The sequence below is a fragment of the Urocitellus parryii genome, chromosome 12 (assembly GCF_045843805.1).
Source record: "Urocitellus parryii isolate mUroPar1 chromosome 12, mUroPar1.hap1, whole genome shotgun sequence".
Lineage (NCBI taxonomy): Eukaryota > Metazoa > Chordata > Mammalia > Rodentia > Sciuridae > Urocitellus > Urocitellus parryii.
This window is the reverse complement of record NC_135542.1, coordinates 91259655-91285032: the sequence shown is the minus strand read 5'-3', so window position 1 is coordinate 91285032 and position 25378 is coordinate 91259655. Positions and strand designations below refer to the sequence as shown.

The following is a 25378-nucleotide window of genomic DNA, read 5'->3' as shown; positions in this document are numbered from 1 at the left end:
TTTCCGCTGCATTTCCTGCTCTCCCATCCTGGGGATAGAGAACTACAATACCCATAACCTCTCTCCAAGCCAGGCTGCATGACACAGATCTGACAACTGGTGACACCTGCCACTCCCACTGGCTGCCTTTGTGGGCAGGGCAGTAGGCATGAATGGTTGTCTGCGTTGGGCAGGGTTGGCAGGGGGCTTTGTGAAAGGGTGTGGGAAGCCCCAGGGCTCCTGGGCTGTACCCCAAAGTGGAAGCCAAAAGACCCAAGAAGCCAAGAACATGTGTCTTTATTAGAAGGACACATGGGCTCCGGACTCAAACGTGTCTGTTTGCAGCAAGTTCAGCAGCTTCTGGGCTGACACCCTGCAATCCACCAGTTCCCCCTTTGTCTTCAGATCCTGTAGCCTTTTTCGTAAGTCTGGATCCACTGAGGTCTCCCGGGCCAACTTCTGCATGTCTGTGTCCATGATACCTAGAGGACAAAAAGCAGAAGACAGGACCAGAAGGTCATGGGTCCCTGCTATGTATTTAGGTTATGGAGCTGAGTCAGGTCTGGTCAGAGGCAATACCTACCTCATCTTTGCTCAAATGCATGGTCAGAGTGGCCAAAGTCCCCTCTTTGTCACTACTGAGTTCCAGACTCAAATTCCAAAGCCCACACAAAACACAGTCCCCTTCATGAGGTCCTACTTCCTCATGAAGTAGTACCTTCTCCCCTGACTTTGTTTTCAATGTGGTGCTGGGGATGAAGTTCAGGGCTTTATACGTGCTAAGCACATACTAACTCCAGTCCCGCAGCACCTTCTCTTGATTTTCCCACTTCTACATATAAAGTATTTTAAACCTGGTGCCCTCCTCCTACCGCACCCTCTGCCCACAGTCAGCCAGGCCCCAGGCAGGATCCTCCTGCACCTACATACCCTGACAACCAAGCTCTTCCTTTTCACAAAGCCCTGGTTCTCTCTCTCCCTGTTTCAACCCATCCTTCTGCTAAACTCATTTTATAAAATACCATACCCATTCCTCTGCTGAAAACCCCTCAGGGGCTTCCCAATAGCCTGGCCCAGTACTCAAGGCGCCCTTATTCACTTCCCTCTGTCCTCAATCAGCTTCCAGACAAACTGCAAGGCCTGTCACTCCCTAACATGTTTTCCCTCCTTTACCTGCACTGCTAGGACATGTCTACCACCTGCCAACATCCACACAGCCCTCATGAGTCAATACAGAGTTCATCTACCTCCAGTAAAATCATTCCTAGTCTCTCATCTGTAAGGAGTTGTTTCCTTTTGAACTCTTGTAAGCACTTGTTATTGTTCATATAGAAATCACAACATCCCAGAATCTGGAGTTAATGATCATGAGGGACAGAAAAATCACAAGAATCTCAAGGCTGGAAAGACTATCATCTTCTAACATTCAAACACCTTCCAATCACTTCTCATCCTGATGACAAGAGATGTGCTACCTTTCAAAACAGCCCACTCTATCTTTGGACATCTGTTAGAATATTCTTTTTTTTTTAGTATTTATTTTTTAGGTATAGATGGACACAACACAATGCCTTTATTTTTTGTGGTGCTGAGGATCGAATCTGGGTCCCGCCCGTGCTAGGTGAGCGCTCTACTGCTGAGCCACAATCCCAGCCCTAGAACATTCTTCCAGAGACTGAAATGAAAACCAGACTGGTCTCTGCCTTTTTCAGGCCCTGGGGAGCTCCTAAAAATCTCAGCTCTCTCAGAATACTCAGACTCCTGACATCAAACCTAGCCATGTGGCCATCTGCCATCTCCACGCCTAGCTTAACTGACATTTGGTCACTGTGGTCTGACTGAGCTCTAGGCTGAGCTCAGAGCCTGTGATGAGCTGGGATGTTGGCTCCAGAATAACTGCATGTGTTTGCTGGGGTGGGAGCAATGGAGAACATGAGACGCAGACATGGTACTGATCACAATCTTAGAAGCAAGGTAGAATCCTGGTATTGCCACATATGGGCTTTTGGCAGGCCACTCTATATCTCTGTCCCCAGGACACAAAGCTGGATCTCCACCTGGCTGCTCAGACATTCAACCATCGCCCTGTCACCCCCTTCTAACTGCAGGAACTGCAAGTCTAGAATAAAGTCCCTGGCACGTGGTATTTGGGTGGAGAGATCAGAAAACAGACCAGGTGTCCCAAGACCCCATACCTTTCAACTTCCACAAGGACAGAGAATGATCTTATTCATCCCAGCATCGCCCACTACAAGGGTTCCAGCCCAGTTTAGCCTAGGTTGTCACCACTCAACAATGTCTGTCTGCATGTCACTCAGCTAACATTCTCTGCAGACTACCCAATACTGTCCCATGACAGGACAATCCTGGAAGACCACCAGGAGGTTGATGGTCAGGCAGAGCATGAAGTCAAGTTCATAGCCCAGTAGCTTTGCTAGCTTGCTGCTGGGCACACACAGATGAACCGGTTTTCCTATCAAGTACACCTATGAAGGTCATGCAATGTGACAAATCCTATGGAACAACTAGAAGTTCTACCAATTAGAGAGTACTCCACTGAAGAGGATCATTTTCACATGCACTATCTCCTTTAGCTCCCCTACTTCCCTGTTAAGACAGGTAGCATCTTTCCCATTTCACATAAGATGGTTTGGGCTCAAAATTCAAACCCTAGTGTTCTTCATCTAATATCTCAGACTTCCCTGTTCAACCCTCTAGTCGAGGCAAGTCCCCACTCCCTCCTTCCAGCTCTTAACTTCCCTGGAATCTATCTTTCACCTGAGGTGTGAGATCATGATTCAGAAACAACATACCTTGTGGATCCTTCCTCCAAGGAGACAGACTAGGCCCTCTGTCCAGCCCTCAGAGGGGGACCAGCCAATTCTGGGGGACAGTGATGGCAGTACCTTCCACCTACCTGGGTCATAGCTCAGCACCCTCACACTTGGTTCCTCTGCAGCCAGGACTTGGAACAACATGGCACGGGCAGCCTTCCCTGCACAGTACAATGCCCAACCCTTAAACGGCTGCAGGGCACTTATGGACGAGATGTTAACCACAGTCCTGATCAAGCCAGGACAGTCCTGGAAGGCCCTCAGGAATCCAGTGGTCAGGCAGAGCATGGAAGTCAAGTTCATAGCCCAGTAGCTGTTTGCTTCAGCTGGGTCACTCAGGTTCAGGAAGCCTTTGGAAACATCCCCAAGAGTGGCTGAAAAACCAGAGGTGGAAATAACTCAGTGAAGCACCAGGGATGTGGTTCTATGGTAGAGCACTTGCCTAGCGTGTGGGAGACTGTGGGTTCAATCCCCAGCACCAGGAGTGTGGGAAGCAAAAGAAATAACCCAGCACAGGAGGGACTTTCTCCTCCTAGGGCCCTCCAGACACCTTTCCCATCCAGACCAAGAGCAAGCATCCGCCTCGCACTTCCCAAGGCGTTTCCTGCTTCTCAAGCTCTGAAGAAAGACTAATGTGTGGAGAGAAGACCAACCACTGGAGCTGCCCACTGAGAATGCACTTGTCTTGCTCTGGGACTGAGGAGCAGGGGAAACTCTAGGGGTAGTTGAAGTGTATTGACTCAGGCCCTCGCTAGAGGGCGCTGCGCAAAATGTTCTGCAAAGTTCAATAACACTTTAGAAAACTTGACTGTCCGGATAAGGACCAGGTCGAGAACCAGGTCGGTATCAGAGCACCCGGCCTTCCTCCTGTACATTTTGCTTCCATGTGCCATCGAGGCTGTGTAACAGTGGTACACTTTATGCTTTGAAAATGACCCTTGCTGCTCTGCCACTGCAACTGATTTTTTTTTAAATGGACATGGTTCTTTCTCTCCCTGTTCCTCCACAACCCCCCCCCCCACTCCCTAATCTCAGGGGAAAAAGGATTACCTTTCTTCCCCACTTTAGGCAGATTTATCTGTCCTTGACTACACACCCACCATAGAAACAAAGTAATTCAGAGTTTGGGGATGGTACCAGAAGATCTCAGAAATGACTATCCCCCAAGTTAACAAGTAAATTACAATTCCAAGAGACCAGGTGGACTGTAGCCTTTGAATCACCTCTTTAAAAGACCCCTACTCCTACTGATGGGCAGAATCACAGTCTTTGGGACAGAGTCCCTGTTTCTCTTTTACTAGCAAAGCCATAACCTCTTTTTCCTTTTTTCTCAAAACCATGTCCTCCTTATCAGATTGGCATGGAGACAAGGACGGAGCTTTCAGCAACAGATGAAACAACTAGTCCTCTGGACTCAGCCGCCTAGTCTGCCCGCCTAGGAATCGCCCAGCGATGTGGGAAGTGAACGCTTAAATGGAGAGTCCGCCCGAGCCCCCGCGTCTCACCCGCGTTGTTTATAAGCAGGAGTCGCTGAAGCCCTTCGGGTCTGGGGAGGTCACGCAGGGCTCCAAGCAGCTGCTGGAGGCCGGCATCCGAGCCCAGGTCGGCGGGCACCCACACCACGCGCAGGCCTGGGTGCTCCGCGACCAGCTCTGCCTCCAGCTGCTTCAGCGCCTCCCCGTTGCGGGCGGTGAGGAGCAACACCGAGCCGGGGGACAGCAGCCCAGCCAGGAGCTGAGCCAGCGTGCGGCCGAAGCCGCGGGAGGCCCCGGTGAGCACGCACACCGTGCGGCCGAAGCCGCCCTCCCTGTGGCTCCCAGGCTCCATGTCAGGGATCTCAGGTGCTCGAGAGGGGATCCGAGACCCTTAAGACCTGGAGCGGGGCGGGGCGGTGGGAGGAGCTGTCCAGCGGGGCCGGGGCGAAACCTAAGGTTTCAGGCTCCCGGTGATGGAACAGTTTCCCTAGGTCGCTGGTACCAGAAGTGAAGTGGGAGTGCAGGTTTGACCGGAGTCTGCGCGATTAGGTAACTAGGAAGGGCAAGGAAGTGGCCCCGAACTATTGGCGGTGTTCCCAGCTCGCCAAACCGCTAAACCACCTGCTAGCACAGGGTTGTGGGATTGCCTTCCAGCTCAGACCCAGCTTCCTTACATTCCTGACCTCCTCCAGTGAAGGTTGCCTTGCTCCTTGCCCCCTAGTGACCAGCCCTGAAGGAAGCCCATGCCTTGTAGGGCCGGGGTACCTGCTGGGCTTAGAGAATAACCCACCCTGTCTGTGGAGAGCAGGCATGCCCAGCTCTGAGTTACTCCCTGATGTATAAAACAGAAGTTTTCAGGCGCTGCCTAAACTTGAGTTACTCCGTTTTGTATAGCAGTAGTCAGCAATGAGCTCCCCATTTTAAGTTCAAGCGCCAAGGTAGAATGGCTCTAGACCTTGTTTGTACAAGTATACAACCACCATCTGCCCAGCACAACCTTCAGGTACAAGTTGGTAAATAACTTATATGCGCAAACTAAATCAAGGAGTAGCTGGATACATGGACATCCCAAATCATATGAGGAACACCAGACACAGGAGAGAATCAACTTCATCCGGTGCAAACCCCTCACCTATAAAAGATCAGTAAAAGGAGGAATGCTCTGAGACTGGACACAGCAGTACCCTGACCCTGTCAGCCTTGCCCAGGAAAATCAGCATAGCAATGAACCTCTCTGCTCAGATTTCAGCAGAGCATGTTTTCTCCTGCTCATGATGACCATGCAAATCTCACTTCCCAAATCCTGAAACTAAAACTACTGTCCTTCATTCTTTGGAACCCTCTGCTTTGACAACTCTGCAGCACTGGTTCATTAAAATCCTTCTCTGATATTGGCCTCATAGAATGAGTTTGGAAGTGTTCCCTCTTTTTCTATTTCATGAAATAATTTGAGGAGTGTTGGTATTAGTTCTTCTTTAAAGGTCTTGTAGAACTCAGCTGTGTATCCATCCGCTCCTTTCTTGATTGGTAATCTTCTGATGGCTTCTTCTATTTCCTTGCTTGAAATTGTTCTGTTTACCTCATGTATATCATCCTGGTTCAGTTTGGGCAAAACATGTGACTCTTGAAATTTGTTGATGCCTTTGTTTTTTTCTATTTTATTGGAGCATAAATTTTCAAAATAATTTCTAATTATCTTCTGTATTTCTGTGGTGTCTGTTGTGATTATTTCCTTTTTCATCACAGATGTTAGTAATTTGACTTTTCTCTCTCCTTCTCTTTGTTAACATGGCTAAAGGGTTATCATTTTTATTTATTTATTTATTTTTTGCAGGTAAATGGATGGAGTTGGAGACTATAATGCTAAGTGAAGTAAGCCAATCCCCAAAATCCAAATGTCAAATGTCTTCTCTGATCTAAGGATGCTTATTCATAATGGGGATGGGGCAGGGAGCAGGGGAGGAATAGATGAACTTTAGATAGAGCAAAGTGGGGAGAGGGGATTGTGGCTTAGCAGTAGAGCGCTTGCCTAGCACATGCGAGGCTCTGGGTTGATCCTCAGCATTACATAAAAATAAATAAATAAAATAAAAGTATTTTTTTAAAAAAAGATAGGGCAAAAGGAAGGGAGGGGAAGGCGGGGATGGGGGTAGGAAAGACGGTGGAATGAGATGAACATCATTACCCTAAGTATGTATATGAAAGCACGAATGGTGTGATTATACTTTGTGTTCAACCAGAGACATGAAAAGCTTTGCTCTATTTGTGTAATATGAATTGAATTGCATTCTGCTGTCATATGTAACTAATAAGAACAAATAAAATAATTTTTAAAAACCCTTCTCTGACCACCTATAGTGACTCTTTGACTCTGGGTTCATCTCTTGTGCTCTTGGCTCAGCATCCTGTAACCCGGTGGCCTTCTCAACACTTTCTGTCATCTATGTGTACATCATCGTGTGAAGTATGACATTAGAAATCATGATTTTGATACCAGTGATGAAAATTCATCAGGGCCAAGTTCCATTCCCCTAGATGTGAAGATTCAATACTGAAGAATTGCTGAGGCAAGCACAGAAAGCAGGTTTTATTTAAAGGATAGAACAGAGATAGACTTCTCCCAGGAGAAGGGGTCCCAGAGCTGGGTGTGTAAGGAAATGGTCGGGGGACATCCTGCCCCTTTTGTACATTTTAGATTTCCTTTGTTCTCATGACCTCTTCTCCCATCCTGCCTACATGGCTAAAAGGTGGGCCAAAGGTATAATGATTCAGGAAGAAAGGGAATGGCGTAGGAGACATTATTTCATTTGTTATTTCATAAATCCTAGTAGGGAGGAACAATTCCCAGGAGGCAGATATTCTTGGCAACAGGTAGAGGAGGGGGATGTGTCCTGAAAGTATTAACATTTTATTTCCTGCTGAATCAGCCCCCATTTCCTGGATGGGACCCAATTATGTATTACTTACACTGAATGTCTTTTTGTCCCCCATCCTCAACTGGATTAAAAGAATTTATGTTTTCCCAGCTTATGACTACTAGGTGACACACAGTATTCAGAGAACTGCCATAGATGAAAATGGTGTATCCTTTGAATTTATTATTATCAACAAATTGTGAAAAGACACAAATTTGTGGAAAGACACAAATGTGTTTGTTTCAATGTTAATGAAGTAGCTCTTTCAGGATAGCTCTTTCAGGATAGAGCTGCCACAGGGCTCCTCCAAATTGTGTGTGTGTGTGTGTGTGTGTGTGTGTGTATGTGTGTGTATTTGTTTTTTTTTTTGCACTGGGTTCTTCTTATTATTTTTTAATCTTAAGACAGGGTCTCACTAAATTGCTGAGGGCATTGCTAAGCTGCAGATGCTGGCCTGGAACTTGTGATTCTCCTGTCTCAACCTCCTGAGTCACTGGGATTATAGGTGTGCACCACAGCACAGACTTAAAAAAGCTTTCTTCCTGTATTAAGTAAGTTCTGAGCAACTCTGACACCTATTACCCCTGATTCTCTGTGGTTTCTGACTCCTCCTATCCCTCAGTTGCCCCTGAGATTTTGCCTCTAAAGAAATTTAATACCTTTCCCCTGCTCTCTGGGCCTTAGAAAACAGGATGGTGAAAGCACAATCTCATCCATGAATTCATTGGACATTTGTGGAACTCTTGTTATGTTCTAGGCTCTGAAGAAAAAGAGAGAACAATGAAGAGATGGATGAAAATCAGAAATTGACTCTGGAAATTGTTGCTTCTATGGGGAGCCATTTAGGAAGAGCCCCCAAGGACAGCAGTTTGCTTAGTCTGGCAGAACCTCAAAAGTTCTTCCCCTCCCAGGAAAATGCTTATCTACCCATGAGTCCCCCAACTGCCAGTCTAACGAGTAACATCTCAAGGGCAACACAGCCCATAGAATTCCTTTGAAAACAGCACAAAATTTCCTGAATCTGTCTGCACATTGGAACCACTAGGCATTTGATAACTACTGGGTCCAACTGACCTGAACTTGGGAAATTTAAAAAGATCTCCAGATGATTCTCATGTACAAGTCTGGGAACCACTGCAGTAGAAATTGACAGCAATGTGGGAATTTTTTTCCTTGCTTCCCCCCCCCCCCATGTGTGTATGTGTGTTACTGAGGATTGAACCCAGGGCCTTGTGCACACTAGGTGAGCACTCTACTAACTGAGCTATAGCCACAGCATTGTTTGGGGTTTCTCTCTCTCTCTCTCTTTCTCTTTCTTTTTTTCTTCCATTTTTCCTTTCTTTCATTCTTTCTTCTCCCTCCCTCCCTCCCTCCCTCCCTCCCTCCCTCCCTCCCTCCCTCCCTCCTTTCTTTCTTTCTCTCTCTCTCTCTCTCTCTCTCTCTCTCTCTCTCTCTTTCTTTCTTTCTTTCTTTCTTTCTTTCTCTTTCACTAGGGCTTGAGCCCAGGGGCACTTTATCACAGAGCTACGACCCCAGTACTTTGTATTTTTTATTTTGAGACAGGGTCTCCACTATTTTCTGAAGCTGGCCTGGAATTTATGATCCTCCCACCTCAGCCTTCCAAGTCACTGGGGTTACAAGCATACATGACCAGCCCAGCAGTAGTATGTTTTTAAAGGTACACATGCCCCAAAGGTAAGAAATATATTAAAATAGTGTTAAAAGCCTAAATCTGATAAAGGTCATTAGTACAGAAATTGGTGAATTTTGTTTTTTGTGAGATATATAGGGTTAATTACTAGCATCGTATCTTTTTCTGCTTTTGACTAGTGAACTATTATTATATTTTTGGAAATACAGTGAAGTATTTAGAGGTAAAGGGGTATCATATCTGAAACACATTCTCAAATGCCTTAGGAAAAAATAGAATGAGACTGGGGTTGGAGCTCAGCCGTAAAAATGCTCTTCTAGCACGTGCAAGGCCCTGGGTTTGATCCTCAAAACCACATATAAATAAATAAAATAAAGGTATTGTGTCCAACAACAACTAAAAAAAATATTAAAAAGAAAAAAATAGAATGAATCAAGGAAGTGTGGTAATATGTAAATATTTAGGAAATCTGGATTAAAGATATTCAGGAGGCTATTTTTTTCCCCCTGCTAACTGGTGATTGAACCCAGGGGTGCTCTACCACTAATCTACATCCCCAGTCCTTTTAATTTTTTTTTTTTAATTTTGAGACAGGGTCTTGCTAAATTGCCCAGGTTGGCTTCAAACTTGTGATCCTCCTGCTTCAGCTGATCATTGAGATTACAGACATGCGCCACCATGCCTGGCTATTCAAGAGTTCTTTATTCTATTTTTCAACCACTTCCACAACCAACTATTCAGAAGTTCTTTATTCTGTTTTTCAACTACCACCACACCCAGCTATCCAAGAGTTCTTATTATATTTTTCAACTTTTTAAAAGTATGAATTTAGGGCTGTGAATGTATCTCAGGGGTAGAGTACTTGCCTAGCATGTGTGAGGTCCTAGGTTCAATCCCCAGTACTGAAAAAAAAAAGAAAGAAAAGTATGAAATTATTTCTAAAAAGTTTTCAAAGTCAACGATACTTACAGTTCAATTATAAAAATGACAACTAACCCAAGGAGATTCACTGAGGTGCTCATGTTGCCAAAAGCTCAATCCTCACCACTGATGCCAATCCAATAATGAGGACATGGTTTTGAGAAGAAGAAAAAATAAGATTTGTTGCTTTGTTGGCAAAGGAGAAACGCAGGGAATTTCTGTCCCAAAGGCTGTGAATTCTGCCCATCAGCAGGTACAAGGGGCTTTTAAAGAGGTGATTCAAAGGCTACATTCCAAGTGTTCTCTGTTGGAGTTGTAGTTCACTTGTTAATTTGGGGGATAGTCATTTCTGAGATCTTCTGGTACCATCCCCAAAGTCTGAATTACTTCATTCCTATGGTAGGTGTGTAGTCAAAGACAGATAAATCTGCCTAAGATGAAGAAGAAGGTAATCCTGTTTCCCCTGAGATTAAGAAGTAGGGTAGGGCTGGGGTTGTGGCTCAGCGGTCGAGCACTCGCCTCGCACGTGTGAGACCCTGGGTTCGATCCTCAGCACCATATAAAAAATAAACAAAATAAAGATATTGTGTCCATGTATAACTAAAAAAATATTTAAAAAAGAAGCAGGGGAGATTATAGAGGAATAGGGAGAGAGGGAGAGAAATAAACATGTCCCCATTTAAAAAAAATCAATTGCAGTGGCAGAGCAGCAAGGGTCATATTCAAAGCATAAATTAGGCCACTGCTGCATTTACCCACTCTCAATTTCTACATTTCATTTCTATGGAAATTGGGTGAGGACATCTCCAAACTTCTTCCTGCTGAAAGCAGGTGAAGTTGGGGGAAGTAACCCTAAGTTCTTTTTCTCAATCAAGTGATGTGTGGACAATTAAGGGCATTCAGCATCAGAGCAGACCAGAGGTCCACAGTGGTAGATGGCAGGTGATTGGACAAGGCATACATAGGGCAGGGATCATACTAAGCCAATAATTAACAAGAAGCAAAGCATTACTCTTTTTAAAAAATAAACAATTGGCACAAAAGCAATTGGTATTTCAGCCAGTTTCTGAAACCATGAGAACAGTAACTCATAATCTTATCAGTGGAAAACAAATCAAGTTTATAAATTTAGAAGGTGAGAAAGATTAGTAAGTCTATTAGATCAAACTCAAAGTAACTCAGGACAAACTGGCAACTCTGGAGTACTTTGGGATCATTATTATTAGGCACTCTTATACAAGAACCCTTTCTTTACAGCCTCCAGCTTTACTTACTTTTTGTAGGGCTGACATAGGTGTACATCTTAAGTTACATTTAAAAAATTGTTTTTCCTTTAAAATGACCACGTAGGACTGTGCTGAGGCTATGCTCTCCTGCCAGGTCTTTAAGACCAAGTTGGTCAACACTGACCTTGTGGGCTGGATCCCACCTTGTGGACATCTGGATATAGCTTAGTTGGTAGAGTGCTTGCCTCACATGCACAAGGCCCTGGGTTTGATCCCCAGCACCCGCCCTACCCCACTCCCCACAAAAAGACTGACCTTGTTCCTATCTGCTCTTAAAAATCAGCTGAGATTCCTCAGAGATCACTCTTGGGGACATATGTGAAGCTTCTTGTCTCCTTCAGCTTTTCTTCTACCAGTGGTGCCATCTTCCAGGATGGGTCAGGGTTCTGCTGACCATATGTAGCTTCTCTTGAAAGCATCAGGGAAATTTCCATCTCCAATAACCCTCCTCTTTGCAGAATGTGCACTGGTTGGCTTCCTGTTCTCTAGTGTCTTCTTGATCTCCCTGATCAGCAGATTGGGTGACTCACCAGAGTTGCAGGGTCCAGAGAGGGGTTCCTGACATTCTCTGGGTCCTGGCTGACCTTAGAACACAAGGGCCAAAATATTGGCTGTTTTTTCCCTTGGCCCTTTTACTTTCTTGACTTTGGTCTCCAAGTTTTTGATTTTGAACACCCAACAAGCCAGCTTCACCAGTCTTTAAGAGAGAGCAACAGGTTATAACTTCAATATCTATAATTTTACAGTTATCCCTTTCATTTAATTGGGGTCAGCATTAGTACTGATAGTCAGAATTATATACTATCTGTCCTGTATATGATGGCTTATTATCTCAAATTAATCCAGGTTTTTTGTTGTTTTGTTGTTTTTGTTGTTTTTAGAAGCAGTACTTCTGCAAAACACTAACAGGCAACAGTTACAAGGAAAATACAAAATGAAATTAACAGCAAAAACACATTCAGTTTGTGTAATAGCTATGAACCTAGAAAAATGAACTTCATACTCTTGAACCTTTACTTAGTTATACATTATATCCACAGTTTGAGATCACAGTAATCTTTACAACAAAATCAATCTTTGAACATAAATTTAAATGAGCTGAAGTGTAGCCTATTTTGGAGCCATTCTAACATGGAGTTAGGTGGAAGGCAGGGCCTAATCTCAGGTAAGTCAGGGCTCTTCATAATTAAGACAATGCAACATTACATCTGAAACATGAATTAAAGAAAGGCTAAGAGAGCTCTTAACTTTGTTTTTTGTGGAAAAAGTGGCACAGTGCTTCCATGTTTTATAATGTCACCTTTAAACAGATCAGGATTTCCTTATTGTCTTTCAAAAATTCATTTAAATTCCAATTTCAGTGTGAGAAGTAACACAATATTGTATATATAATTTATTGACAACAGGTTACTTTATCCAGCTATAAAACATCAAGTGACATGAATAAATATCAACCAAATTTGTTATTAGTATTATACTTTATGATTTTAAGTTGTCTAGATGGACACAATATTTTATTTATTTATTTTTATGTGGTGCCAGGGATTGATCCCAGTGCCTCACCCATGCTAGGCAAGTTCTCTACCACTGAGCTATAACCCCATACCCCCAAATTTGTTATTTTTATATAAATTTGAGAATTTGGAATTCTCCAAACATAATTTTAGTTTGGAGAACACCAACTTGGCAAAATGTTCTCCTAAGCTTTACATTTAACTAAGTTTACCTTTGAAAGTACAATTTAGAATCTAGAATGTACGATAACAATAATCACAGGCCTACATGGGTTAACAAAAATCAAAGGATATCCTTAAATCTGTTATACATGTAGAGAACAGTGTTAATGATCATAAATTGACTTGGTCAAAGCAAACAAATATGACAGATCTTCAAATGATAATGTGGCCCTTCTATGTCAGATACAATGTATAAAGAGAGCACTTCTTGATTATCTTGCCAGGAAACTACATAAAATTTCATTTTATAAACTTTTACATAACACTTAAACAAGTCTTACACAGATATAGTTCTCAGATGCATATATATACCTAGTCACATATTTAGGGTGTCAACTATATTGTTATAACCTAAATAACAGTTGTTTAACCCGTAAAAATTAATCTTTAACACTTTAAAATAGGTACAAACCCTAATTCATTTAAGACTTAGTTTTCCCAAGTAATAAAACCTAACAAATACAAGAAAATTATCTTGATAGATAAGAGCAGATTAACGTTTCAGACTTTGCTTCATATCAGTACATTAAAGTTCAGATAATTTTGACTGACTGTGCTAATTATAGCCAATTGAATCACAAAAACAAACTTTTTGAGATTTGTCTTCCACAAACATTGGGCAACTTACTTAAACATTCACAACTTTTTTATGTTCTTAGTTTTGTCTTTTTTCATCTTGGACTTTAGCCCAAGAGTATTACTTTACCAGACAAAATACTTTCTTATCCAGAAATAATTCTTTTACTTCTAATTTTCTCTACTATATTATATTTCCATACCTGTAACTTTCTTTTATCTTTTCTAGTTTTGGACCCTTTCTTAAATTCATAGTCTGAAACAGTCCTTATGAATGTTATCTCTGCATTTAATTTACACAAGAAATTTCATCCAGGGCGAGGTTTGGACAATTCAGCATATGAAAACCTGTGCCTTAATCTTTTTTCTTCCAGGCTGCATTCAAAGGGTTGGAGCACAAGGTACTTTTGAGCCTGACCTGTCTCCATTACCATCATCACAATGCCATCAACCCTAAGCGAGTTTGCCATTTTCAACTGCACCCAGACTCTCCTTCTGGGCCTTTTTCTTATACGAGGCACATTGATATGCAATGGAGGTGGCTGTTTCCATCCTTTTATTTAGGCTTCCTTGAAGACCCCTTTGCAGAAGCTGCTTACAAAACTGGAGTTGGCCTTAGTTTCTGTCGTTTTCTGTGTGTAGTTATCAATTCTGTCAGTCTCCCAGGTATTTAGTTTGATGGGATACTGTTATAGCAAAAATTGCTTTGCCTCAGTGACAGATATCTCCCGGCCAAATGGGGTGTACTGTCAGATCTTAAAAGCGGAGACTATTCCTGTCCCTAGGTCATAAACTAACAGTGCTGAAAACTACTGCCACATCCTTTGTGGCCAGAACCCTCCACCTTCCATGGGCAAAAGGGGCTGGAAGGCAGGGGCTGAGGCCAGGGTCCCTTTTGCTATTTTTCTACAGTCCAGGCAACTTTTCTGGGATTTTTTTCTAATTTAGGGCCAGTGTCCTTGACCACAATGAGATGACCTGCAGCTGCTTGGGACAAGGCTGAGAAACAGTGCTGGGAGTGCAGGTGCTGGGTTTAAAAGATTCAAATCTTTTTAACACTTTCTTTTTTTTTTTTTTTATTGTTGGTCGTTCAAAACATTACATAGTTCCTCATACATCATATTTCACAGTTTGATTCAAATGAGTTATGAACTCCCAATTTTATCCCGTATACAGATTGCTGTATCACATCAGTTACCCTCTTTTTAACACTTTCATCTGGTGTCCTGCTATCCTTGCACAGAAGCAGTGTCTTTTGGCACCTTCAAATTAGTTCCTGACGGTTCAGACCCCTTATTAGGTAACTGCATAAATGCATGTACATACAGAATCTCTTACATATACTTTGCCTCTGACAGACTAAATTGAACTTCAGAATTGTATAATAATACAGCAAAGACATTCAAAGTCCAGACTGTGTTACAGTAAATTCTCTTTCTCTTAGATAGGGTCATCCCTATCATGACCCATGTAAAGAGCCAGTTACACATACAAAAGAATGGATGAGAGAGGATCACCAAAACCAGGGCTAAAAGTCAGAAACCTTTATAACACACAGACCTGCACGTACAAATTTCTTCCACTTATTTTAGTTTTAACAGAACAACTCCAACTGCAAGATTGTACAATAATCCAGAAAGCTATTTAAAAGCCAGATCATTGCAGAAAAACATTATCTTAGACTTATACCTATAGGTGGCCCTTTCTTCAACTTACTTTACCTGTAACAGACCAACTCCAATTGCAAGATTGTACAAACACGATACAACACAGAGAGACCAAACCATGGTCGATAGATGGGAAGCTTTAAATTGAGCAGCCAAGATCTTTCCCAAGACACTACCCAGAGGATCAATGCAGTATTGGCCATGTCTTAAAAGGGGCAGTAACAGATACAAACAAAACAAAAACACAGACAACCAGAGGGAATTCCCAAACCCAAGTCAACAAACAGATGAGAACCTAGAACAGATCAAAAAGCAGTAAACATCCCTAGGTTCCTGAGTTATCCTTAACAGTGACTCCTTCACCAGAGGCACTGCAGATGTCCCCAGAAAGAAGACCAGATGTTCCCAGAAAGAGGGACCAGATGTTCCCACAAAGAGGAACCAGATGAGTGGAATCAAGGGTCTTGGTGTGCACACCGGGGGACTTACCAGATGGCCGAAGTTGTCTCGAATTTCCTGTTAAATTTCCTTTTTCTCAAAGTGGACCATGATGGACCCATGACGAGCAACCTGTGGAATGTTCAGAAAGGGAAGGCAGAAAAAGGAGCAAAAGGAGCTTCAGTAGCTGCTGGGATGGTCCCCCACCTGCTCCTTATACTCACAGGAACAGCTCCTCTGGTTCAAGCAGTGGCAAACTCACCAGCAGTTGCAGCAAGTTCGCCAGCAACCTTTATCCTTACCATGGGAGTGGGGTTCCTTGGAGATGTAGGCCTACCAAGAAAGCTGGAGCGGGGACTGCTCTAGGGTCCCCTCTAGGGTGCCAAATTTGTTGCTGAAAGTTCAGTCCTTGTCCTCGATGCCAATCCAATAACAAGGACACAATTTTGAGAAAAAGGAAAAAGATTTATTGCTTTGCTAGCAAAGGAGAAACAGTGGACTCCTGTCCCAAAGGCTGTGAATTCTGCCCATCAGCAGGAGCACGGGCTTTTAAGAGATGATTCAAAGGCTACATTCCACATGTTCTCTAAGAGAGTTGGAGTTCACTTGTTCATTTGGGGGATAGTCATTTCTGAGATCTTCTGATGCCACCCCAATGGATTACTTCACCCCAATGATGGGTATCTGCTCAAGGACAGATAAATCTACCTAAGATAGGGAAGAAAGGTACTCTTGTTTCCCTGAGATTATGGAGTGGTGGGAGAAGGGAAGAGTAAGAAACACGTCCATTTTAAAAATCAGTTGCAGTGGCAGAGTAGCAAGGGCCATATTCAAAGCATAAAGTGGACCACTGTTACATATTTGGCTTTAGCCAGGAATAATTTATAGAAAATTTCAGCTAATTAATGTAGAAGAAATGACAGAGGAAAAAATATTACTATTTTGTAACTGGTAGTAAAATAATTGATTCGGGCAAAGATTATCAATGGGTGAAACAATTAGATGAAAAGTTCATGGGGAAATTTATAACAGAGGGACAGGATTGTCCCTATCTGAACCTGTTGGGTAATTCGGAGATTTCAAACAGTTAAGAGGTCGCTCTTATCTAAAGTTCAGGTTCTGTATTATGTACCCTTTGATGTGATGAAATGTAAACTTCACAGCAACCCTTTAGAGTATTTGAGAGATGGGAAGTGAAAAATGAATTAAGAAAGCAGAAAAAAATCCAGAACATGAATCTTTATGATAAGTTTCTTTGAGTCAATGGCAAACAAAGAAAGAAGGGAGGGATTACTTTATATTAGGGACATTACAACTAAATTCAAAATACAGATTTTATGCCTGGTGAGGTAGCCCATATCTAAATCCCAGCCACTAGGGAGGCTGAGGCAGGAAGATTGCTAGTTTGAGACCAATCTCAGCAACTTGGCAAGGCCCTGTCTCAAAACCTAAAAGGGAGCTGGGGATATGGCTTAGTGGTTAAGAGAACCTGGGTTCAATCTCTGGTACCCCTCCCCCAAAATATATATATATATATGTGTGTGTGTGTGTGTGTGTGTGTGTGTATGTGTGTGTGTATTTATACACATACACATATGGATTCTGATTCAACCAAATCAATGTAAAAACACAGTTATAATATAGTTGGGTAAATTTTAATATGGACTGGTTATTAATGATATCAATGATTTATTTTTTAATCTTTTAAGGTATGATAATGGCATATAATTATGTAAGAAAATTATCAGAGTTTTTAGATACAAAGTGACACAAAATCTGAGATTTTCTTAAGATATTCCAGTAACACACACACAGAGAAGGAGAAAATAGATAAAGCAAAGGGAGGCAAAACCTTGACATTAATTTTAGTATCGAATCTGGCTTATGGACACAATGAGGCCCATTATATTACTGTCTCTCTTTTTGGTATGTTTGATATGGAAATGGAAACAGTCCCATTGCCAGTCTGAGTATAAAGATACATGAGCCTCCTGTTTGACCAACTTTTATAAAAGAAAATAATTTATAAAATCCTGGGAAACTGATAAAAGGACTTGAATATTCTTCACTCGAATAGATATTGTCAAAATGAGCTTTAAAATGATTAAAATGATTAGGTTGGTTTATACTCCAACCTAGATAAGCATGTCCATTTCACTATGTTTCTTTCTTCTTTCTGCCCCACTGCCCTTCCTCATGGTGCAGGGATTAAACGGGGTCTTATACGTCCTAGGCAGACATGCTACCCCTGAGCTACACACCGGCCTTCCTTTATTTCTTTGGATTTTAGGAAGGTTGTTCTTCAGTTGCAGAGCTGGGGATGGAAACCAGGGCCTCAGGCGTGCCAGGCAGAAGCTCTACCCCTAAGCTATTCCTCAGCCCCGGTTGTAGATTTTTTTTCTTACCCTTTAAGCTGTTTGTTCATGTTCTTTGCCCATTTTTCTATTAGGCTTCCTATTTCTTGGCTTCGTTGAGTTTTCTATTTATTCACTTTTTCTTTACTCATTTCTTTTGTTATAATTACTTTACCTCCTATTGATTTGGAAGTTGCAATCCTACTTTAATTATACTAATGGTTGCTTTTGAAATAAAATTATAAATGCATGCACTTGTGTTTTTCCACCAACATTAAAATCAAAACCTTGGGCTAGGGATGTGGCTTAATGGTAGCAGGCTTTCCTAGCATGTGTGAGGCTGCAGGTTAGGTTCCTAGGACCATGCACACACCAAAGTCATCAAAACATTATGTGTTAGGACAACAATGACTTTGCACTTTAGAGGCCTGGTTATAATCCTTGCCTTTATTTGTACCGTCTTGGGTAGGTCATATAATACCTTCAAACCTTGTTTACTTTATTAAATGTTTTAAACATTGCACTAATACTTGTTGAAAGACTACTATGAAATAGAAAACGGGCTAGCTCTGGAGTTGTAATGGTGAGCCATTCAAACAATACACACATACACACACACACACACACACACAGATTGAACCCAGGGGCATTAACCACTGAGCCTCATTCCCAGCCCCTTTTAAAATTTTTATTTTGAGGCAGGTAACACTACGTTGCTTAGGGGCTTGCTTAGTTGCTGAGGCTGGCTTTGAACTTGCAATCCTCCTGCCTTAGCCTCCTGAGCCACTAGGATTAAAGGTGTGTACCATCATGCCCAGCAAACAATTCTTATATTAATAGAGGGTGGGACAAAGCCACTAGACATAAAGCACTTAATACATTTTTCATGATTCAACAAGTAGTAGAAATTATTATTGCTATTAATATCCCTCCATATTACGAGAGATCCAGCACATTTAATCCCTTCCTCAATACCTTCTCAGGTACTATTTTTTTTTTTTTTTTTTTATGTAGGTGCTGTATACAGTGGACACACCTGAAATTCCAGTAACTCAGAATGTTCAGGATTACCAGTTTGAGGCCAGTCTGCACATCTTGGTGAGACTTTGTCTCAAAAATTAAAAAGGGTGGAAATATAGCTCAGTGGTAATGTCTCTGGGTTCAATCCCAGAACTGAAAAAAAACTTCATGTATCTTATGTTAGTTTTCCACCACTGTGACAAAATACTGAGAAATGCACTTAAAGTGAGGAAAGATTTTGTCTCATGGTTTCTTGGCCCTGTTACCTCTAGGCCTTTGATGAGGCAGAATATCCTGGCAGGAGCATCTGGTGGAGGAAACCTACATACCTCATGGTGGATGGAACGAAGAGAGAGGAGCCTGGGACCCAATATCCCCATTCAAGGGCATGCCCCCACCCCAATGACCTAACTTCCTTTCATTAGGCTCCAACCATTAGTTTCTAACCATCTCCCAACAGCACCACACTCTGGCCATCAGGCCTATTTACCATGAGCCTCTGGAGGACACTTCATATCCAAACTATAGTACAGCCTTTTAAAAAAAAAAAAAATTTACTTTTTAATTGTAGTTGGACACAATACCTTTTATTTGCTTTTATGTGGTGCTGAGGACCGAACACAGGGCCTCGCACGTGCTAGGTGAGCATTCTGCTGCTGAGCCACAACCCCAGCCCCTATAGTACAGCCTTTTGACTCAGCTTATCAGTATTTTGTCTTATACATTATGGTCTTCTCCTTTATGAATTATTTTTGGTATCTTCAGTTTTAACAGCATGGAAACAAAAAATATATTTAAGCACTCTTCTGTTCTCACTGGTTATCTACATTTTTATTATACCACATCTTCTATGTATTCAAGTTCTAACCAGGTGTGGTGGTGCATACCTGTAAACCCAGTGACTCAGGAGGCTGAGGTAGGAGGATCACAAGTTCAAGGCAAGCCTTGGCAACTTAACAAGACCCTGTCTCAAAATAAAAAATAAAAAGTCCTGGAGATGTAGCTCCATGGTAGGGCACCCTTGGGTTCAATGCCCCAAACTAAAAACAACAGATACAACATCAAAATATGTACTCAAGTTCTTTATTTTGATTCCTTTCTTGGGCATCTGGAGTAGTTCTTTAGCATTTTTTTACTTTTTTTTTTTTTGGTGTTCAGAGAAAAAAATAGTTTATTATTGAGACCTTTAAAATATAAACATGTCTTTCTGTTGCCCTCCCTTATGAACAAGGCCTTAATAGCACATGGGGCATGAAGGTACACATCCGTAATCCTAGCTATGAGCTCTCTAGGAGAGCAGGATGCAGGCATTAATGAACATTGAGCCTCCTTTTATTTGTATCTTCCTTCTTCATGTACAGAAACGCCCAGCCTAGAGGGAAGGTCAGTTCTAAAAGAAGGCATCTGGATAAAGACAGGAAATTCAACAGAAGATCTCATTATCCTGAGCAAAGGGTATCTGTGTGGGCTGGAACCTGCTCTGTCCTCTTTCCCTCCAGGCCACCTGTGAGTCTACATGGGCCACCCTTCATATCACATCACTCCCTCCTTTCCCATGGACCAGCCAGGGGCAAGAGTCCCAAACTTGTCTCTTCAGTGTTTCAGCGACTTTTCCCATCCCTAAAATTCTGTTCCTGGGGATAGAGAACTACAATACCCATAACCTCTCTCCAAGCCTCCTTATCAGCCAGGCTGCATGACAGAGATCCTGACAACTGGTGACACCAGCCACTCCCACTGGCTGCCTTTGCAGGCAGGGCAGTAGGCATGAGTGGTTATCTGTGTTGGGCAGGGTTGGCAGGGGGCTTTGTGAAAGGGTGTGGGCAGCCATAGGGGCTCCTGAGATGTGCCCAAAAGTAGAGCTCAAAATGCCCAGGAAGCCAAAGACATAGGCTATTCACTATAGAAGTCTATATGGGCTCCGGACTCGAACGTGTCTGTTTGCAGCAAGTTCAGCAGCTTCTGGGCTGACATCCCGCAATCCACCAGCTCCCCCTTTGTCTTCAGATCCTGTAGCCTTTTTCGTAAGTCTGGATCCACTGAGGTCTCCCGGGCCAACTGCTGCATGTCTGTGTCCAGGGGACCTAGAGGACAAAAAGCAGAAGAATGGAGCCGAGTCAGGTCTGGCCAGAGGCAATACTTCATTTGGGCTGAAATGCATGGTCGGAGTTGGTTAAAGATGCTACTTTGTCACTACCGAGTTCCCAACTCAAATTCCAAAGCCCACACAAAACACGGTTCCCTCCAACCAACTACCCTGTTGTCATCACCCCTCACCACCTGCCCAAACAGTACCTTCTCTCTCTCTTTTCCATTTGTTTTCAATGTGGTGCTGGAGATGAAGCTCAGGGCCTTACACGTGCAAAGCATACACTAACTCCAGTCCCGCAGCACCTTCTCTTGACTTTCCCACTTCTACACATGAAGTATTTAAAACCCCTGGTGCCTTCCTCCCACCTTGCCCTCTGCCCACAGCCAGCCAGGTCCCAGGCAGGATCCTCCTGCATCTACATACCCTGACAACCAGGCCCTTCCTTTTCAAGGGTGGGTGCTTCAACCCACCCTTCTGCTAAACTCATTTTTCTAAAATATCATGCCCATTTCTCTGCTGAAAACCCCTCAGGACTTCCTATCTGAGAGGTGATATGAATCACAGTCATGGATGTCCAGCGACCAGGGCGCACCTGTGCTGGGAACTCCTTGTGCAAAGGAACTAGTTGAGACTGCCCAGTTGCCATGGTAATGCCCTGTTCTGTGCTTCCCATGACACTATCAGTTTAGACCATTAGTTTAGATACCAGTTGCTGGGGGTACAAGCTAATAATTATAATGGGATGACCCAGAAGTTCATCCTTCATCCTGCATGCTTTAAAGAAACTTATGTAATAAACGCTCTGAGCTAGCTCTGGGTCATTACATTTCCATCGGGGTATAATGATCCAATTGGCCTCAGCTTTCTCTCTCTCTCTCTCTCTAATTTCTTAGTTATATGCGCACACAATGTCTTTGATGCCAGGATTGAACCCAGTGCCTCATGTGTGCAAGGCAAGCGCTCTGCCACTGAGCCACAACCCCAGCCCTCTTTCTTGTCTTTTCAAATCCTCCATTACCCCTGACCAGTTTTCTGAATTAACTGCCAAGTAATCAAGGTCCCTTACTCACTTCCTACTGGGCACACCCAGCTTCCAAACTGCAAGGACTGTCACTCCATAACCCACTTCCCCTTCTTTACCTGCACTGCTGGGACATGTCTACCACTTGCCAACATCTAAACAGCCCTCATGGGTCAATTCAGAGTTCATCTACCTCCAGTAAAATCATTCCTAGTCTCCCCATTTGAAAGGAACTGTTGTTCTCTTTTGAACTCTTGTAAGCACTTGCTATTCTTCATACAGAAATCACAACATCCCAGAATCTAGAGTTAATGATCCCGAGGGTCAGAAAATCACAAGAATCTCAGGGCTGGAAAGAATATCATCTTCTAACATTCAAACACCTTCCAATCGCTTCTCATCCTGATGACAGGAGATGTGCTACCTTTCCAAATAGCACACTCTAACTTTGGACACCTGTTAGAAGGTTCTTCCAGAGACTGAAATGAAAACCAAACTGGTCTCTGCCTTGTACAAAGGCTCTGGGGAGCTTCTAAAAATCTCAGCTCTCTCAGAACACCCAGACTCCTGACATCAAACCTAGCCATGTGGCCATCTGCGATCTCCACTTCTAGCTTAACTGACATTCAGTCACTGTGTTCTGAATGAGCTCAGAGCAGGTGATGAGCTGGGGTGTTGGCTCCAGAATAAGTGCATGAGTTTACTGGGATGGGAGCAATGGGAGAACATGAGACGCAGCACAGAAATGATCACAGACTTGGAAGCAAGGTAGAATCCCTGATCTTGCCGCATCTGGGCTTTGGGCAGGCCATTCTATTATATCTCTGTCCCCAGGACACAAAGCTGGATCTCTACCTGGCTGCTCAGACATTCAACCACAGCCCTGTCACCCCCTTCTAACTGCGGGAACTGCAAGTCTAGAATAAAGGCCCTGGCACTGTGGTATTTGGGTGGAGAAGTCAGAAACCAGATCAGGTGTCCCAAGACCCTATACCTTTCAACTTCCACAAGGACAGGGAATGATCTTATTCATCCCAGCATCACCCACTGCAAGGGTTCCAGCCCAGTTCAGCCTAGGTTGTCACCACTCAACAATGCCTGTCTGCATGTCACTCTACTAACACTCCCTGCAAACTGCCCCAGTGGAGCTTTGCTAGCTAGCTGCTGGGCACACACAGATGAACCAGTTTTCCCATCAAGTACACCTACGAAGGTCATGCAGTGTGACAAGTCCTATGGAACAACTAGAAATTCTAGGAGAGTACTTCATTGCTGAGGATCATTTTCACATACACTATCTCCTTCTTCTCCCCAACTACCCTGTGAGACAGGTAGCATCTTTCCCATTTCATATGAGGAGAGGTGGTTGGGGCCCAGAATTCAAATCCTAGTGTTCATCTAACATCTCAGACTTCCCTGTGCCACTCTCTATTCCAGGCCAATCCCTACTCTCTCTGTCTTCATCCATTGCTCCTGCAAGCTCTAACTTCCCTGCTATGTATATGTCACCTTAGCGGGTGAGGATCATGATTCAGGAACAACATACCTTGTGGGTCCTTCTCCAGAGAGACAGGCTAGGCCTTTTATCCAGCCCTCAGGGGGAACCAGCCAGTTCTGGGGGACAGTGATGGCAGTACCTTCCACCTACCTGGGGAATAGCTCAGCACCCTCACACTCGGTTCTTCTGCAGCCAGGACTTGGAACATCATATCACGGGCAGCCTTCCCTGCACAATACAATGCCCAACCCCTAAAGGGCTGCAGGGCACAAATGGATGAGATGTTAACCACTGTCCTAATCAAGTCAGGACAGTCCTGGAAGGCCTTCAGGATGCTGGAGGTCAGGCAGAGCATGGAAGTCAAGTTCAGAGCCCAATAGCTGTTTGCTTCAGCTGGGTCACTCAGGTTCAGGAAACCTTTGGAAACATCCCCAAGAGTGGCTGAAAAACCAGAGGTGGAAATAACTCAGTGAAGCACCAGGGATGTAGTTCTATGGTAGAGCACTTGCCTAGCATGTGGGAGACTGTGGGTTCAATCCCCAGCACCAAGAGTGTGGGAAGCAAAAGAAATAACCCAGCATGGGAGGGGCCTTCTCCTCCTAGGGCCCTCCCTCAATTCCTCCAGAAACCCCCTTCCCATCCAGACCGAGAGCAAACATCCACCTGGCACTTCCCAAGGCATTTCCTGCTTCTGAAGCTCTGCAGAAAGACTAATGTGTGGAGAGGAGACCACCTACCCAAACTGCCCAGTGAGAATGAATTCACCTTGCTTGGACTGGGGAGAGGGTGGGGCAGAGCTCTAGGGACAGTTTAGAGAAGCAAAGCAATTTGGAGACATCATGTTTGGACTTAGGCTCTCGCTAGAGGGCGCTGCGCAAGGAGTTCTAGAAAGTTCTATGGACGCCTTAGAAAACTTGTTTGGGCAAACCTTGTCAGGGTGAGGGCCAGGTCACCTCGAGGGCACCCGGGCTTGCTCCTCTACGTTTTGCACCTGGGTGCCACCCAAACCGTAACCACTGGGCGTCTGGGCTCTCAGCCACCTAGTCTGATGGCCTAGGAATCGCCCTTTCTTTTCCCGCGGGTGGGGGTGGGAAGTGAACGCTTAAATGGAGAGTCCGCCCGAGCCCCCGCGTCTCACCCGCATTGTTTATAAGCAGCAGTCGCTGAAGCCCTTCGGGTCTGGGGAGGTCACGCAGGGCTCCAAGCAGCTGCTGGAGGCCGGCATCCGAGCCCAGGTCGGCGGGCACCCACACCACGCGCAGGCCTGGGTGCTCCGCGACCAGCTCTGCCTCCAGCTGCTTCAGCGCCTCCCCGTTGCGGGCGGTGAGGAGCAACACCGAGCCGGGGGACAGCAGCCCAGCCAGGAGCTGAGCCAGCGTGTGGCCGAAGCCGCGGGAGGCCCCGGTGAGCACGCACACCGTGCTGCCGAAGCCGCCCTCCCTGTGGCTCCCAGGCTCCATGTCAGGGATCTCAGGTGCTCGAGAGGGGATCCGAGACCCTTAAGACCTGGAGCGGGGCGGGGCGGTGGGAGGAGCTGTCCAGCGGGGCCGGGGCGAAACCTAAGGTTTCAGGCCCCCGGTGCTGGAAAGGATTCCCTGGCGGAAGTGGAGAAGTGGGAGTGCGGACTTCCAGAGTCTGCGCGATTAGGTAACTAGGAAGGGCCAGGGGGCGGCCCCAGCCGTTGGCCGCGTTCCCAGGGTTCCCTGGTGCTCACCGGTCACTCCAGCTCGCCAAACCGTTAAACCACCTGCTAGCACGGGGCTGTGGGATTGCCTTCCAGCTCAGACCCAGCTTCCTTACACTCCTGACCTCCTCCAGTGAAGGTTGCCTTGCTCCTTGCCCCCTAGTGACCAGCCCTGAAGGAAGCCCATGCCTTGTAGGGCCGGGATACCTGCTGGGCTTAGAGAATTCTCCA

The 25378-nt window shown here is 44.3% G+C and overlaps 2 protein-coding genes across 2 annotated transcripts; both read right to left on the bottom strand.

Moving 5' to 3' along the window:
* Positions 1-279: 279 nt before the first annotated feature.
* LOC113198880 (sepiapterin reductase) lies at positions 280-4769 on the bottom strand. Its single transcript, XM_026411735.2, has 3 exons — positions 4319-4769; positions 2897-3187; positions 280-461 (listed from the first exon to the last, which is right to left on the bottom strand). Exons 1-3 carry the CDS (start codon positions 4638-4640, stop codon positions 280-282), a joined length of 795 nt encoding a protein of 264 aa, XP_026267520.2. The 5' UTR covers positions 4641-4769.
* A 15100-nt stretch (positions 4770-19869) lies between these two features.
* Spr (sepiapterin reductase) lies at positions 19870-25079 on the bottom strand. Its single transcript, XM_026411734.2, has 3 exons — positions 24602-25079; positions 23614-23904; positions 19870-20936 (listed from the first exon to the last, which is right to left on the bottom strand). The coding sequence occupies exons 1-3, from the start codon at positions 24921-24923 to the stop codon at positions 20746-20748; spliced, it is 804 nt and encodes a 267-aa protein (XP_026267519.2). The 5' UTR covers positions 24924-25079; the 3' UTR covers positions 19870-20745.
* Between the last annotated feature and the right edge of the window lie 299 nt (positions 25080-25378).

Coding starts and splice junctions, on each gene's coding strand:
- LOC113198880 (XM_026411735.2), bottom strand. CDS start 4,640: ATGGAGCCTGGGAGCCACAGGGAGGGCGGCTTCGGCCGCACGGTGTGC. Junction 3,188..4,318: donor CCTGCTTATAAACAACGCGG/GTGAGACGCGGG, acceptor CTGGTTTTTCAG/CCACTCTTGGGGATGTTTCC. Junction 462..2,896: donor GGTGCTGAGCTATGACCCAG/GTAGGTGGAAGG, acceptor TTTGTCCTCTAG/GTATCATGGACACAGACATG.
- Spr (XM_026411734.2), bottom strand. CDS start 24,923: ATGGAGCCTGGGAGCCACAGGGAGGGCGGCTTCGGCAGCACGGTGTGC. Junction 23,905..24,601: donor GCTGCTTATAAACAATGCGG/GTGAGACGCGGG, acceptor CTGGTTTTTCAG/CCACTCTTGGGGATGTTTCC. Junction 20,937..23,613: donor GGTGCTGAGCTATTCCCCAG/GTAGGTGGAAGG, acceptor TTTGTCCTCTAG/GTCCCCTGGACACAGACATG.